The 15,563-nt window shown below is 50.0% G+C and overlaps 1 protein-coding gene across 1 annotated transcript in view; it reads right to left on the reverse strand.

Moving 5' to 3' along the window:
• The window catches only part of VANGL1 (VANGL planar cell polarity protein 1), a 54,793-nt gene extending 41,752 nt beyond the window's left edge, over positions 1–13,041 (reverse strand). Inside the window, exons 1-2 of the mRNA XM_060624578.3 lie at positions 12,883–13,041; positions 3,993–4,196 (exon numbers count right to left, since the gene is read on the reverse strand). Coding sequence (XP_060480561.1) covers positions 3,993–4,063 — 71 coding nt within the window. The 5' untranslated portion in view covers positions 4,064–4,196; positions 12,883–13,041. The remainder of the gene's footprint in view (positions 1–3,992; positions 4,197–12,882) is intronic.
• Between the last annotated feature and the right edge of the window lie 2,522 nt (positions 13,042–15,563).

Below are 15,563 nucleotides of genomic sequence, written 5' to 3' on the forward strand. Positions count from 1 at the left end.
GAGGGCTGTGACAAAGCCATGCACGCCAGGGAGGGTCTCCGGCTCCGCCTCAGTGGTGTGGATCACCGGTGTGCCGGGCAGCTGTGTCAGCCACAGGAACCGGTGTCTTTACCTGTGAGTCGGTCTCTATGCAGCATCTGCCCATCAGAGTCCAGATCAGTGTAACTGTCCCATGTGCGTGCGGGCGAGAGGGTGGAGAAGCCAGCGACGGCACGCAGGAGGCCCCAGCACGTGTCTGTACCTGTGTGTGTGTATGTGTGTGCAAACGCATCTACCCAGGCGGCTCTAGAGCTGAGCCCTTGGGGGCTGCTGTAAAACGCCCTGGCTCCAGCCAGAACCCCCATCAATTCCTGTTCCGTTCCCACCACAGTCGGCATTTCCTGGGAAGACTATTCAGCTCTGTGTCTGTTGTTGGTCTATTTCTATTTGGGGAAAGCCGGCCCCACCAGTCACTCCTCCCTTTCCTTCTCTACCACCACCCACTACCTGTCCTTTCTCTGCTGACTGCTGGGCTGGCTGGCCGCTTCCGGTCGGCATGGAGTCGGGTGGGAGGGCTGGGCACCTGGCAAACCGACTCTGGGGCGGCCTGGGAACAAAAGCACCAGTTCCCTCACCGCTCAGGCAGCCCTCTTTTGAACAATGCATTTCAGCACACGAGGGTCCTAGCCTGAGGGTCCTAGCAGGTACCTGCCAAGGGTTCCTTAGCATCACTGTTATAGCTGTAGCATGTAACTCCAGGAACGCAAAAGGTAAGGCAAGGTCGGCTGAAGTCCGCACCATTTTCCCAGCAAGTTAACTGGACACCCTCTGGAGACAGCAGACATCACAAAACCAGACCACTGACCTCTTTGTTAAAAAGGAGTCACTTGTCATCTGTTTGGAACCCAGCCAGTTCCCCAAAGATGATCGCCGAGTCACTGGGCATATCAAGTTTGGTACACTTCATTATTCCTGAGTTAGGGGCCTACTAAAATTACCAAAAACCAAGGTCCCTCCCCTTTCCTACTTTTCATTCAAATTTCTGACAAATCCCTGAGCAGAGCAGCCTTCACGGGGACACTCCTGGGGGACACAATACCCTTGGCTGGGTCTAGGGCCTGCTTATGCGCCAGTGAGGGGTATTATTACCACTTAATATTCTTTACGCCCGGACAAAGAACTCCCTGGCATCCACCATCCACAGACTACAGGCTGGGTCCCATCGTCAGTTACCACACCCTCCAGGGCTCTCAGAGAACTCACCGCATGTGGGTGCTGTTTTTCCCCATCCCTTCACCCAGAGCTTTTCTAAATAGGTATTCAGGAACATTCCTTGATTGCTTTATTAAAAGTCTCAGCTTGTGCTATCATTCGCCAAGGACTTTCCGCATGGGTCCAAAAAGGCACTAAGAATTCCGCAGGCTGTTTTAATTGGAAGTTATTGTCTCTTAAAGTCACCACGAGAGCACCGCTGTATCAATTTCTGGGGGGCCCCTGAGAGGCCGGAGGAAACAGCAGAGCACAGCCTGGGGCCTTGAAGTGTGACAGTTGGGACACACATACAGGCAGGGGAGGCCAGAGATGGTTCCTACTCAGAACACGTCTTCCCCAATTCATCTCCAAGCACCAACAAAACCCCAAATTCCTACTTCTGTCACCACATGTGGAAAAGGGAAGCTTGGCACACTGACAAGGGAATGGCTTTCTCCAGCTAGAGCCAAAGATCTGATGTTTCCAAACAGCTGTTTCTGGTGTTCTAGAACTCGTCTGGTACATGTACCCAGTGGCTGAAATTTGTGATGAATCTCTGATCACCAGAGGGTTTCTGACTTTCTCGGGATCTGGGCTCATCTATGGTACTTGAAGGCTCACTCAGCAGGCTTCTGTTCCACATGCTGCCAGAAAGGCTTACCCAGGGTCTGGGGCAAGCTCATTCACATCCCTGCCCCACATTTTTAGGATTAAAAGACCAATACATGAACATTTAGAAAATAATGGAGGTTTCAAAAACAACAACAACAATCAAAATCTTAATAACCCGATACTCAGAAACAGGACAAGCATCGTCAATGTTACCATTCATTTTCTCATAAGAATATGTAACTATTGTAACGTGCAAAGTTTTGACTCCTGTTTTTTTATAACACAGATTCATAAACATTGTCTCGGGTCATTAAACAATCTTCAGAGATTTTTGTTTTATATTCTTTCATTCCGTTCATATTCTTAATTATGAAACACACCCTTAGGGAAGACTGAATGGGTACAGAAAGATAAAGCGTAAACAAAATTGCCATCAGTCACCATCTCGTGTCTGGACCCTTTCCTGTGGGTGACCGCTGCGGGCAGCTTGGAGAATATCCTCCCAGACCTCCCGCTGCCTGTGTAAATCCGTATGGGCTCACCAACGAGTAAGTCAACTAGACAGAAACATCTTACTGCTGTTTTACAAAACAAAATCCCACTCTGCATTCAGCTGCTTGTATGAGGAACTGCTTGGTCAGGGAAACACCACCTCCACTACCGTTCCCAGCCCACACTGGGCTGTGACCACAGCTGGACCTCTGGGCTGTGGCCAGTTGGGACCTTTGAATGTAATGCTGACATGCCAAGGCCATTAATAGCATTGATACGGCCACGGGATAGTGACCTCCTACCTTGTGCTGTGTTAAACGCTTTACATGCAAAATCTAATTTAATCCTCTCACTAGCCCTGTAAGTAGGGTACTGCTATACCCATTTCACAGGTGAGGAGTCTAAGTAAGAGGCAGCACACAGCACTACAACTTTACCATCTGTATTCTTAACCAGTTACAGTAGCACCCCTCCCTCCCTCCCTCCCTCCCTCCCTTCCTTCCTTTCTTCCTTCCTACCTTCCCTTGTTCCTTTCCTCACCAAACATTCTGCAGGTCTGGAATACCGCAGGCTCTAGGCACACCAGTGCAGACCTGTGCACTTTGCATAGAGGAGGGCAACAGGGCCCCATCACCTCGGATGGCGTTTTTTCATAACCTGGGCCTGTTCACTGGGAAAACTAGTCAGAGAGAGATCCCACCACCTAGTGCATTAACCTCACAGCAAATGCCTAGTGGACAATGAGTCAGCAGCTTTGGGTAAAAAGCAACAAATTAACACTTTTTTTTTTTTTTTTTTTTAAGTTTCATTTACATTCTCAGTAAAGCTTTGGGAGAACTGTCATCTATGAGAAGCACTTAGAAATGAAAAACATTTCCACTGCAGGGAGAAACTTTAATTTAAAATCAGTTGTGGGGCGCCGGGGTGGCTCAGTTGGTTAAGCGGCCGACTTCGGCTCAGGTCATGATCTCACGGTCCGTGAGTTTGAGCCCCGCGTCGGACTCTGTGCTGATGGCTCAGAGCCTGGAGCCTGTTTCAGATTCTGTGTCTCCCTCTCTCTCTGACCCTCCCCCATTCATGCTCTGTCTCTCTCTGTCTCAAAAATAAATAAACATTAAAAAAAAAAAAATTAAAAAAATAATAAAATCAGTTGTCGGGTGCCTGGGTGGCTCAGTCAGTTAAGCGGCCGACTTCAGCTCAGGTCATGATCTCGCGGTCCATGAGTTCAAGTCCCGCGTCAGGCTCTGTGCTAACAGCTCAGAGCCTGGAGCCTGTTTCAGATGCTGTGTCTCCCTCTCTCTGACCCTCCCCCATTCATGCTCTGTCTCTCTCTGTCTCAAAAATAAATAAACATTAAAAAAAAAATAATTAAAAAAAATAAATTAAAAATAAATAAATAAATAAAATAAAATCAGTTGTGAACACTTAAGGTCGTCAACCGTAATGGCAGCTGTAAAATATAAATTGGTGGTATAGTTACTCCCAGTGCGAGTTAAATGCCCTTAACGTCCAGCAGCTTCTCACGCACCATGGACTGAACCTCCAGCCATCAGCAGCCCTGCAACCTGGCTTTGCCATTTGAAAAGTGACTCTTGAAATCTGGACCCACCTGCCAGTGTCCCCAGAAGGAAATGTGGAACAACCCAGAGCTTACATACCCTTGTCTGTGAGATTTTTTCGAATGACTTGAATAGTAAGAATATCCAGAGTATGTGGATTCGGTATCCATAGCAATGGGGAGCTTGCTCTTGATGAAGGAGCGGGCAGTGTTTCTCCTCAGAGGTAGGGAATTTCACCTACTCGCCTCCTAAGACTGCAAAGGGTCTGGAGATCCAGGAGCCGCTCTTCGACAGGAACAAATTCTAGGAAAAGTGGAGAGAAAAAAAGAGATTTACTGTCAAAGGCAACCCAAAGATCTTGGAAGATAAATGACGGCAACCACCTCCTCTGGGGTCTCTGTTATGGAACACAGTGAGCAAGGAAGAAGTGTCTGAGTGTTAAATGCACTGCCCAGGCAGCAATGAGCTTCCCCGGGTGTCTGGGAGGCAGGTGCGGGGCAGGCCAAACCCCTTCCACAGCAGCAGGCAAACCAGAGCCGGGAGAGACCTGGCCCTTGGCCATTTCCTGGCCACAGCCTTGCTGCATGGGTTCAGGCTGGAGGAAGTGACTTCCCATCCCACAGCCTAGACAGTGCCCAGCCCCCACTGCCAGTTTGCTGGTCCCAAGAACAATACACAGGGAAGCAGCTTTTAAGGGATGTTGCTTGCAGTTGCTGAAAACCAATGAAAAAAAAAGAAAGAAAGAAAAGAGAGAAAAAGTTTTTTGTCTCTTTAATCCAGGAATCCAAACACCTGAGAATTTATCCTAGGGAACAAATTTTTTTTTTTTTTTTTAAAGAAAAACTACTACCGCATCGTCTGTAACAGTGGAAAGTGAGAAATCATCTAAATGCCCCCAAAGCAGAGGAATAGGTAAGGAAAACATGATTCATCCACCCAAAGAAAAATCATAGAGCTGTTTAAAATAATTATGAAGTATGGAAAGTTTTACAATGTAATGGTAAATTTAAAAGGCAGACTACAGGGGCACCTGGGTGGTTCAGCTGGTTAAGCGTCCAACTTCAGCTCAGGTTACGATATCACGGTTCGTGGCCTCGAGCCCCATGTCGGGCTCTGTGCAGACAACTCAGAGCTTGGAGCCTGCTTCGGATTCTGTGTCTCCCTCTCTCTCTGCCCCTCCCTTGCTCGTGCTCTCTCTCAAAAATAAATAGATGTAAAAAAAATTTTTTTTAATAAAAAATAAATAAATAAAAGGCACACTGCAGGATTATAGATACATCCTGAATCTGGGTTACAGTTACAATCATATAAAAGGCTTATGTAAACATGATTAAGAGGGAACATCAGAAAATGGAAGTAGGTGATTTATTTGTTGCGGGCTCCTGGGTGTTTCCCCAAGTTTTCATTAGATATTGCATTGCAATAGAAATAAATGGGAAACATTTCCAAGTACATTCCTGAGCCCCACATGCTCAACCTTGACTTCTAGAAGCCTGAGAACCACAAGTCTGTCTGCCCTGGTATCCCTCACCCGAGAGCTGGTCTCCGCCCATTCAGGGCCCCTCCTTCCAGTGCAAACAAAGCCAGTGAGATAAGTGTGGAGAGAAAACAAAGGAGCTGCAAATGCCAATGCCCTCCCCGCCCCCCACAATGACCCTGCCAACAACCTGTAAACCTAGAGGCCCTCAGCCTCAAACACCGCTTAGGATGCGTCTGCCCTCAGCATTCGCTCTAAGTGAGGCACGTTCACTTCCAGGGGCTGTGACCCTGGGAGAACCTCCCTGGGCCTGGGTGTCCAGACTCATCATTTCTCCTCTGCCATCAAGAGCCCAAGGAGAGCAGTGGGGAGACATGGGTTCTAGCCAGACCTCTTCACTGTCCAGGACGACCTGGGAGGGGCCGCTTGCCTTGAAGTCGGCCTCAGTTTCCTCATCTGTCAAACTGGGATAAATCAGGCAGCCACTGTTCTCCCAGGGGTGATCTGAAAATGGAAACAGATACGGTATCGGGAGCTGGGTTCCAATCCCAGGCTTTACTCCCTTATTGGTTATGAAACCTCAAATTACTAAACCTCTCAGTACCAGGAGCTAATTAGCTAATTCTGGCTAAATGCTGCTGGCCTGTCTCAGAGGCAGGTGACCCAGGCCCTGAGACCTGGGCTGGTCCTGTTCATGCTTCCCAGTCATGACATCTCTGAGCCACTATTCACCCACCGCCCATAAAATGAGGCCACTTCACATGAGCTCCTCCTAAGGTTGGTGAGAGCATTAAACCAGGCTCCCTGCGGAAGGCACATGGCAACCCAGGCTTCATTCCCCTCCTCCCTCCGCGCAAGGATGTCATTCCAAGTCCTCATTAAAACCTCCGGCCATCTACTAGGACAACTCCAGGCACGTCCCTCAAAGGAAATCCTGGGCTCCCAAGTGCCCTCTGGGGAAGGGCTTTACCTGACTCTACCGGCACCCACGTCCACGTTCTCCCACAAGTCCTGCCTGTACTCATCAAAGGGGTGGTCTGTATCTGCTGCCACTCCCTCCCTCTTGACTGTCACCCCAATCCTCCTCCCTCGACACTCCACTGAACTAGCTCTAAGTAGGCCAAACCGAAAGGTCACAGCCTTGTCCTCCTTTCCCTAGACCTTCTGACCCCATTTCTGCATTCATCTACCTCTGCATTTAGCAAGCAGCCACAGGAGACCCCGGTAAGCGCTGCTGGGACACAGCAGTGACAACAGCACACGCACACGGCCCCCGGCCTGTCGTCCCAGAGCTCTCTGTTGCCCGTCAGCCTCTGACTTGATGGTACTGATGCTACCATTTCTCCAACGCGCCTTCCCTCTCCCCCCATCGGGTTATCCCTTCAGTCTCAAAACTCGCCCTTTCTTCTTTGTCCACGGATTTATTCTCGCATAAGCTCCTTGGAGTCAGGAGCTATGATTTGCCTACACCAAGATACTGTGAACGTGGTAGGTACTCAACAAATACTGAAAGAATCCCCAGGGCACATCTCCTACTCGGCTACCTCTTTCCAATTTCCTCTGCCAGGGGGTACAGTCACTGCACCAACGCCGTTCGTCCAGCCCAGTGCCACTTCTGACAGTCTCTTTCCTGTGACTCGCACACATCCTGCTGTCCCTAAGTGCTGACGTCAGTCCTCAGGAGCCTCCGTCACTCTCCTGGTGCTCAGCCACCCACTTCCCCTAGGCTCTGTGGACAGAGGGCTCGTGTATTATGAAGCCTGCAGGTCTCCCCACAGAACCCAGTCTACACAGAGCTCGGGCCCTTTCTCCTAAGTCATGCTGTCTCTATTTCAGCGATCTACTCTTGTCCAAGATCTGAGTAAGGATTAAGCACGAGCAACAGCAGGCAAATGGACAAAATCCCGGGTGGACTCATTTTAAGGGCCAACGAAAGAGCTTCGATATAGCCCACAGGAACACCCATGGCGAAGCTTATCACTGCAATGCTATGTTTCCGAGACAGCTCGCCTCTATGCACAAGAAAGTAGCAGGATTCAAATAAGGTCAGAGGGATGCCTTATCAGGAAAATAATAAAGTAATGAAAAGGAATCAGGTTCCTGGGGTAATAAACTGATAGGCTGCTACACTGGCCTGAATAGGACAGTCACATGAAGGTGTAAACATAGGGGCCCCTGGGTGGCTCAGTCAGTTAAGCATCAGACTCTTGGTTTCAGCACAGGTCATGATCTCACAGTTCATGGGATCGAGCCCTGCATCAGGCTCCATACTGACAGTGCAGAACCTGCTTCGGATCCTCTGTCTCCCTCTCTCTCTCTGCCCCCCCTTCACTTGCACATCTGTGCACGCGCCTGTGCGCGCGCTCTCTCTCTCAAAATAATAATAAAAAAAAAGTATAAATATGGATCCTGGAATCTGGAACTGTCCCTCTATCATCCTGGCCCAAGAGATGACCCACACTGGCAGGTGCACAGCACCCAGAGTGATCTTTCATATCACAACGTGGAGGTCATTTCTCTGCTTGAAACCAGTTCATGGATGGTGTCCCACGACAGTTGGCATAAACCAAAATCCTTCATTTGGTGTGTGGGCCCTGCCCACCTCCCAGGCTGCACTCTTCCTTCTCCAGCTCCAGGCCCCTCAAGGCACCAGGCTCTCCAACTTTGGCTCAGGTCATGATCTCACAGTCTGTGAGTTCGAGCCCCCCATCCGGCTCTCTGCTGTCAGCACAGAGCCCGCTTTGGATCCTCTGCCCCCCTCTTTCTCCGCTCCTCCCCTGCTCACGCTTTCTCTCTCCAAAAGCAAACATGAAAAAAAAATTCAAAAATAAATAAATACTGCTTCTTTCAAGAGGCCCTTCGGGACCCTCCAGTCTACATGAGGCCCCTTCACAGAATCCTATACTTTTCCTTTATGTCACAATTTCTAATCATACATTGCACGATTACTTAATGTCTGGCTCCAGTGGAGACTGTAAGCACCAGGAGGGCAGGGACCACATTCATTACTGTCTGTTCAGCTCCTGAAATATACCAGGCAATCAATAAATGTGTGCTGAGTAAGGGTTTCTGTGGCAGACCTCAGGCCTTGGAGGCCACAGATCCACTGTGGAAGAAACCCTAGCCATTGTCTAGTTTACATTCTCAGTTTTACAGAAGAGGAAAGTAACGCAGAGATTAGGTTAGTGGTGATGTCAGAACCACCAACTTTTTGCTCACACAACAATCTCACTGCAGACACACTAAGTAAAAATCAGCAGCAGTCTCATTCAGCTGCTTCCCACAAACATCCTGACCACCCCCTCTCCCCCCCCCACCACTGCCCTCCTGCCTTTCACCCCTGTAGTACCAGCTATAGGCACTGCTTGGGTGGGAGACGGAGGCAAACACCAGGAAAGGGTGAGGGCTGGTCAAGTGACATCTCATGAAGGCCAGGAGGGCAACGCTGGGACAGGTGCACAGGGCACTTTTGACTGCATGGCAGCATCTTAAATTCTGGGATTCCCAGGCACAAATGTCAGAGACAACCCCCTTCGCCATGCTTTATTAAAAACAAATTGAAGGTCACTGGCCTCAGAGAGGATCTTTCCCTAAAGTCAAGTTCACCCACATAAAATATACCTGACTACTACTTAAAAGAAAAACACAGTGTTCAGAAAATCATACGAGGGAAATAATATGTTACGGTAATGACAGTGGTAAACACAAGTTAACCTTGACGAAAAGGAAATTATAAAAACATCAACGGCTCTGCCTACAGCTATGAAGTAATTACGGGAACTCTGGTTTGGAGGGTAGAAAGTTATCTTGTGAGGGGTATGGAGACATACACTGTATTTAAAGAGCCACTCTGCTCCTTCTGCAGTAAATCCAAGGGAAAGAAGTTTCTGGTGCAATCATGTTTATGCATACTGTGCATATTACTTTTTATCATACATAGAATGCTAAAGGGTTTACTCCATTAACTTTTAAGATCTTTTTTTTTAAGTTTATTTTTTTCAAGCTCACAAAGTGTGAGCGGGCGAGGGGCAGAGAGAGAGGGAGGCACAGAATCCGAAGCAGGCTCCAGGCTCTGAGTTATCAGCACAGAGCCCGCCCCAAGGAAGGAATACCTTCTTCCTTAGGAAGAATACCCTAGTATGGCACAAGACTTCCATACCAATTGCATTACACTATATGTACATTTTTTGGTCAGTGCTACTCTACCTTGAACTAATACCGTTAACTGTAGCTAAGTAATTTAGTGACATCCATTCTGTTCCTTGGGCCTCCTTTTACTAGTCCCAGGTGGGAAGTGACTATCAAAGGGATCAGAGAAAAAACTGTGTTCCACTGGGTTTATCTGGAGGGCCTTGGGGTTGTAAGTATGGGAGGGTGGGAAGGGTATGGTAAAGCCCTGCAAAAGATTTTGCTGAACTTGTGAACTTGTGCTCTCTAAACCTTAAAACACCCTCCAGGTCGCTGATGGGGGGTCAGAAGGCCTGTGGCATTTGTGACAAACCCAATTGATATTTTCATTACAACAGAACTCTGATAAATGAATGATTCTGGGCCACTATACACAAAGAAAATGTTAACCTCATTTTTTTTTTTTTTTTTTTTTTTTTTTTACCTGTTTTGCCAAAGACTTCAACTCACCTTCCTCGAATAACTGCTCTTGGCTCTAGTCGCTAATTACCCCTGGAACACCCCCCAGCAGCAGGGTGTGGATTTCTGAAGAGCTGTGGATGGTTAACATGTCTGGGGTTCTATGATGAGTATCTGTTTTCAAGTGACCCCCTTATCCCCTGCTAGATTTTTAAGCTTCAAAAATAGATTTTAGGGGCACCTGGGTGGCTCAGTCGGTTAAGCGTCCGACCTCGGCTCAGGTCATGAATTCTCGGTTCGTGAGTTTGAGCCCTGCATTGGGCTCTGTGCTGACAGTTCAGAGCCTGGAGCCTGCTTCGGATTCTGTGTCTCCCTCTGTCTCTGTCCCTGTCCCATTCATGTTGTCTCTCTCTCTATCTCTAAAAAAATAAACATTAAATTAAAAAAAAAAACAAACAGATTTTTATGAGTACTACCTCCTCTGTAAATCCCATGGTGCCTAGTCCAATGATTGCTGTCCAATAAATGGCATTCAGAAAGGCACTAATGGGGACAGCAGCATGCACCTTTTCATCAGGCTGCAGGCGAGACCAAAGCCGCTGGCAGAAACATGGTCCACTTAAACCTGTCTTGTCCACCTTCTGGAAAATGGCATAGCACGATGCCCGCATCACATGCCCACACACAGCTAGTCCCCTAACCACAGCTAGTTACCTTACAGAGAGAGCGCATGACAATAACAATTTAACAGACTAGTTACTTGTGTGCTTACTATGTGTTGTGGACCATTTAAATCATTTGCATGCAATATCCCACTTAATCCTGAGAACAACAATGTAAAGGACATCAGATATTAATGTCATGCTACCGTTAAGGAAAGCAAGGTCACAGTAAGTGAAGGAGCCAGGGCTTGAACTCTGAGAATCTAATTCCAGAACCTGTGCGCTTAGCTATGGAAAACGAATAGCAATACAGCAATTACCAGAACTGTTTATTTACACATTGGAGGGCAGGCAACCATCATAAATTGTCCCAAACCACACATAACCCACAAAGAATTTTGCAATTTCAACTCCTGCTCACAGGCCCGGTGTCCCAAGCATTGTAGAGAATCCGGAAGAAAAGAATCTGAAATAGCTGCAGGTCCAAAGGTAGAAACTGCTTATTAAAATACAATGGGATAAGCACCCATGTAACCCAAAAATGCCGCTGAGGTCTGGGGTGACAAACAGGGTGTTTGTGTGTATCGGGGGATGGAGGGGAGAATAACTTCCTCACTCAACGCCTGTTAATTCTTCAATAGACTAAGGTGACATGGAAATGGTGCTTGGTAAGGAAACTTTCCTTTATGGTTCTGTCTTGGTGCTCAAACACGTAAGACAATAAAAATGTACTGCCTGGCAAGCAGTCCTTGCAAATATGCTGTCTCAAAATGCTGCCATTTTACTTGCAAATTAAGTTGCAACCAAATAATTTCACTAATTACCTTGACAGACACCAATGTTTGGGAATTCTAAAGGCTCATGGATAGGTGAAGAGTGTCCTTTTCTCTGAACTGCAGAATAAAACAGTTTCCGCCCACAAATCAAAGCCCCAGCTAGATCACGCTGATTTAATTCAGCTCTAAAAACTCTAATTAGTAGTTACATAAAATGACTAATTACTTTTCCCTGGTTTTAGGCAGTTTCTGCCATGTCACTTTAAAAAGCCTAGGAGCTGTGTAATCAACCCACCCGGAGGAGGAAGAATGCTAATTAGCATTGTTGATGGGTGACACAAGCTATAATATTTTCCAGCAACTCTGTAAAATTCATAAACATATCAGTGAAAACGGCCAGATTCTTTACAGCTTGCTGGCTTTTAGCATAAAGGTCTAAAAATGCATGCACTTCAACCACAGCCTGGTCCAAAGGGCTCAACAGAACGCACGCGCCAGCCACACAATCATCAGAATATTAAGCGCTCTGACATCTCTTAACGAGGAGCTAAACGGGCTCACGACACCTCCTCGGCTGGGCCTTGATGACCTGGTTTGAAGACGCGAAAACTGAGCAAGAGATTTCTCAGCTCCGAGGCTCATTCGCTCACCTCCCGGCCGCCAGGCCACGGCTCCGCCCCCCGCCTGCCTCCGCCGGCGACGCGTTTAAATTTTTATAAAGCTTCACACTTCTCTGGGCGCGTTGCTTGGGGCAGTTCAAAGGCTGCAGGAGGAAGGGAGGTCCTGCCCGTGGCGAAGGCTGCCCCGGTGCGGTGAGATTTCCTCCAACGGGGACACCTCGGGCGGGGACTTGCCGGACGCCTTCTGCTCCACCCCGGCGTTTTTGAAAGTAAACTCCTACCTGCCTGTTGCGCTCTCCCGGGCGCAACCGGACTCGGCCCCCCCCCCCCCCCCCAGGCCTCCGGGGCCGGCTCAGTTTTGCAAGCGAGGTGCGAACACAGGCCGGCTCTGTGCCGGTTTCTGGCCCGGGGCCGGCAGCTCCAGGGTCGAGCCCCGCGGCAGGGTGGGAACCGCGGTGCGCGCCCGACTCCCAGGGAGCGCAGGGCGGCCCGGCCCCCCGCCCCGCTGGGCCGGTACAGCCGCCTGGGTGCCCCGGGAAGGTCGGCCACTCCCCGCCGGCCGGCCGGAACGCGCACCCCGAGGCGCACCCCAAAGTGCGGCCGGGGCAGAAGGCGGCGTCCGAGGCGTGGGGAGGGAGCGCCGGGGCGGCGGGGCAGGGGCCGGGGCAGGAGGGGCGCACCTCGCGGGCTCGGGAGAGGAGTGGGACCCCGGAGGCACGATCCGGGTGCGGTGCGCAGGCGGGGAGCGGGCTCCCGGGCGGGAGGCGAGGAGGGCGGGGACCCGGGGTCCCAGTCCGGGGTCGGGGCGCGGGGTCCCGCGGCGGGGAGCGGCTCCGCGCCCCGCGCCCGGCCTCCCGCGGGACTCACCTCCGCGCCGGCCGTGCGGGCTCCCCGGCCCGCGCTCTCGGCTCACAGCGGCCCCGGCTCTGCGGCCTGCGCTGGGCTCCCGTAGAGGCAGAGCCCCGCCGCCGCCGCCGCCGCTGCTGCACTGCCGCTTTCCGCTTCCTGTCCCGGCGCCGCCCCGCAGCCCGAGCCCAGCCCTGCGAGCCCGGCGCGGCCGCGAGCCAAGAGCAGCGAGCGCGGCCGGCCCCGCCGCGGGCCCGGCCCACCTGCAGCGGAGGGCGGGACCGGCTGGCGTCTCCCGGCCCCTCCCCGCCCGCGGTCGCTCCACACCCGAAGCTCGCACACACTCACACACGCGCGTGCACACTCATGCACACACAGGCCCCAGGGACTGACCACACACACTCAATCATTCGCTCACTCACTCATTCATACATCGTTAACGCATGTCCCGGCCTCGACCCCACCCCGCACCCCAACATACTTGCACCCTTGAACGCTCGTGCGCGCACACACACACATATTCACAATCGTGCACAAAATCCAAGCCTGTTTGCCCTGACCGGGGACCCGCATACATTCACACAGACCAGGGACTGACCCCCCCCCCCCCCCCCACACACACACTCATGTACACACATCCCAAGTACTGAGCTGCAAATGTCCATATACCCCCAACCAATACACGTTACTCACACTTAAGTTCACACAGCCCAGGAAATGAGCCCACGAATAACCATACACCCCCACACCCCCACAGCCAACCCTCTCCCTTCTCCTGTGACAGAGCAGTCACTGCCCCCCCCCCCCATCCCCACCCCAGCCAGTTTTCTGGAAACTGCTGGAAGAGCACACCTCTGAAGGCACACAGCCCCCGGGGTGGGGGGCTCAGTCCGGATTCAACCCCTTTGGCTCCATCTCTGAGTCTGTTTCCCTGTCCAGAAAGTGAGAGGATGGGAATGCCAACCTTGCAGCGTCTGGGGAGGATGATGGAAAGTGGCTGGTGCCCAGGCAGGCGCTGAACAGTTGTCATCTGTTTATTTGAATATCTGCATTCTTCTTACTTAGTTGTGTCGCGTGGGTAGGGCTGAGCATCCCTGTGGAGAGTCTGGAATCCGTCTGGAACCCAAAGTTGCTCACGTGACGAGCTCTCGTGTAGAGGCATGTCTAATGAAGTATTGTGGGCAGTTGGTGTGGGGAAACACACGCCCACCCTAAGCTAGCCTTGGGGGAGGGGAGGGAACTTCAACCCCAAAGCCCACACTGTCCCCTCACCACCTCTTGCCCCATCCCTCTCGTCCCCATTGTCTCTCCCACATGTCACACTTCTTCAGAGGACATCATATGCTCAAAGTGCCAACCTTGAACCCCACCCCCAGCCTGCCACCCCAGGACATCTGCCCACCCCTCACCAACCTGTCACCTGTCTCCAGAGGGCAGGTCCTGCTGATGCGGGTAGCCACCTTCTTAAGGGTAAAACCAGTTGTCTATCCACCGTGCTCAGGTGCAGAAATGTAGAGCTTTATAAAAACATGTGTCTTTCGAGGTGCCTGGGTGGCTGAGTCGGTTGAGCATCCGACTTCGGCTCAGATCATCATCTGGCGGTTTATGAGTTCGACCCCCGTGTCGTGCTCTGTGCCGACAGCTCAGAGCCTGGAGCCTGCTTCAGATTCTGTGTACCCCTCTCTCTCCGCCCCACCTCTGCTTATGCTCTGTCTCTCTCTGTCTTTCAAAAATGAATAAACATTAAAAAAAAATGTGTCTTTCATCTTTAAAACATAGACTCTTCAATGTTAGAACAGGCCAGGGATTTCCATTCCTAGTTATGATGCTCCTGGATAGCCCCCATGAAATACACAAATCCTCACTAAATTTTCCTGCGAAGTGATTATAATTCACCGTAGTTTATTAAATCTAGCTACCGTTACTATGTGCTTTCGGGGGGAAGGGGAACAGTGTATAATAAACTCTATTTTAAGGTAATAAATGTGCATTTAAGTGCCATCCACTCTATGTTTTAATTCAATAATCTCAAGTATCCAAGTGTAAAAGGTAAGAGTTGGAAAACTTGTCAGGAGCTGAATGGTGGTCTGTGTAACCTGGAGACTTGCCCTGGCTTCTGTTTTCTATCCTAGAGAGGATCAGGCTTATTTAGCTCTTGCCTAAAGTTGAATCCTCCAACTTAACCTGAGTTAGTAGTGAAGGCAAAATTGCAGGTTCCAACGGCCACTCCATTGTTTCAATTCTCCATTTATGCCAAACTCAAGTAGGGGAGTGGGGTACAACATGTTGGGTGCTCTCAAGACTCCTGCATGACTGTATGTTTCACCAACTCATGTGTGTATTTCTCCCTTCCTGACCATTCTCCTGGTATCCCCAAAGCCTAGAATGCTACTCACTAAAATTCTCCCTGTCTGCCAAGATCCAGCTCAAAGGCTACCTCTTACCAAAGCATTTTCCGGTTCTCACAACCAGGAAACATTCCTCTCCCCTATTTGAATTCACACAGCACTCTGGATTTTTTCACTTACCTTCTTAGCTTCTATTGGTTATTTGCATTTCGCTCCCTAATAATGTAAAGCTACCATGTCTTACCTTTATTTTCATCCAAGATCTTTCCACATAGTAGTTGCTTAAAAAAAAAAAAAAAAAAAAAGCTTAGCAAATAAATGAGTGACTATAAAATACCACTTGCCCTTGAGAAG

Source organism: Panthera onca, chromosome C1, assembly GCF_046562875.1.
Source record: "Panthera onca isolate mPanOnc1 chromosome C1, mPanOnc1 haplotype 2, whole genome shotgun sequence".
In the NCBI taxonomy this organism is placed as follows: Eukaryota; Metazoa; Chordata; class Mammalia; order Carnivora; family Felidae; genus Panthera; species Panthera onca.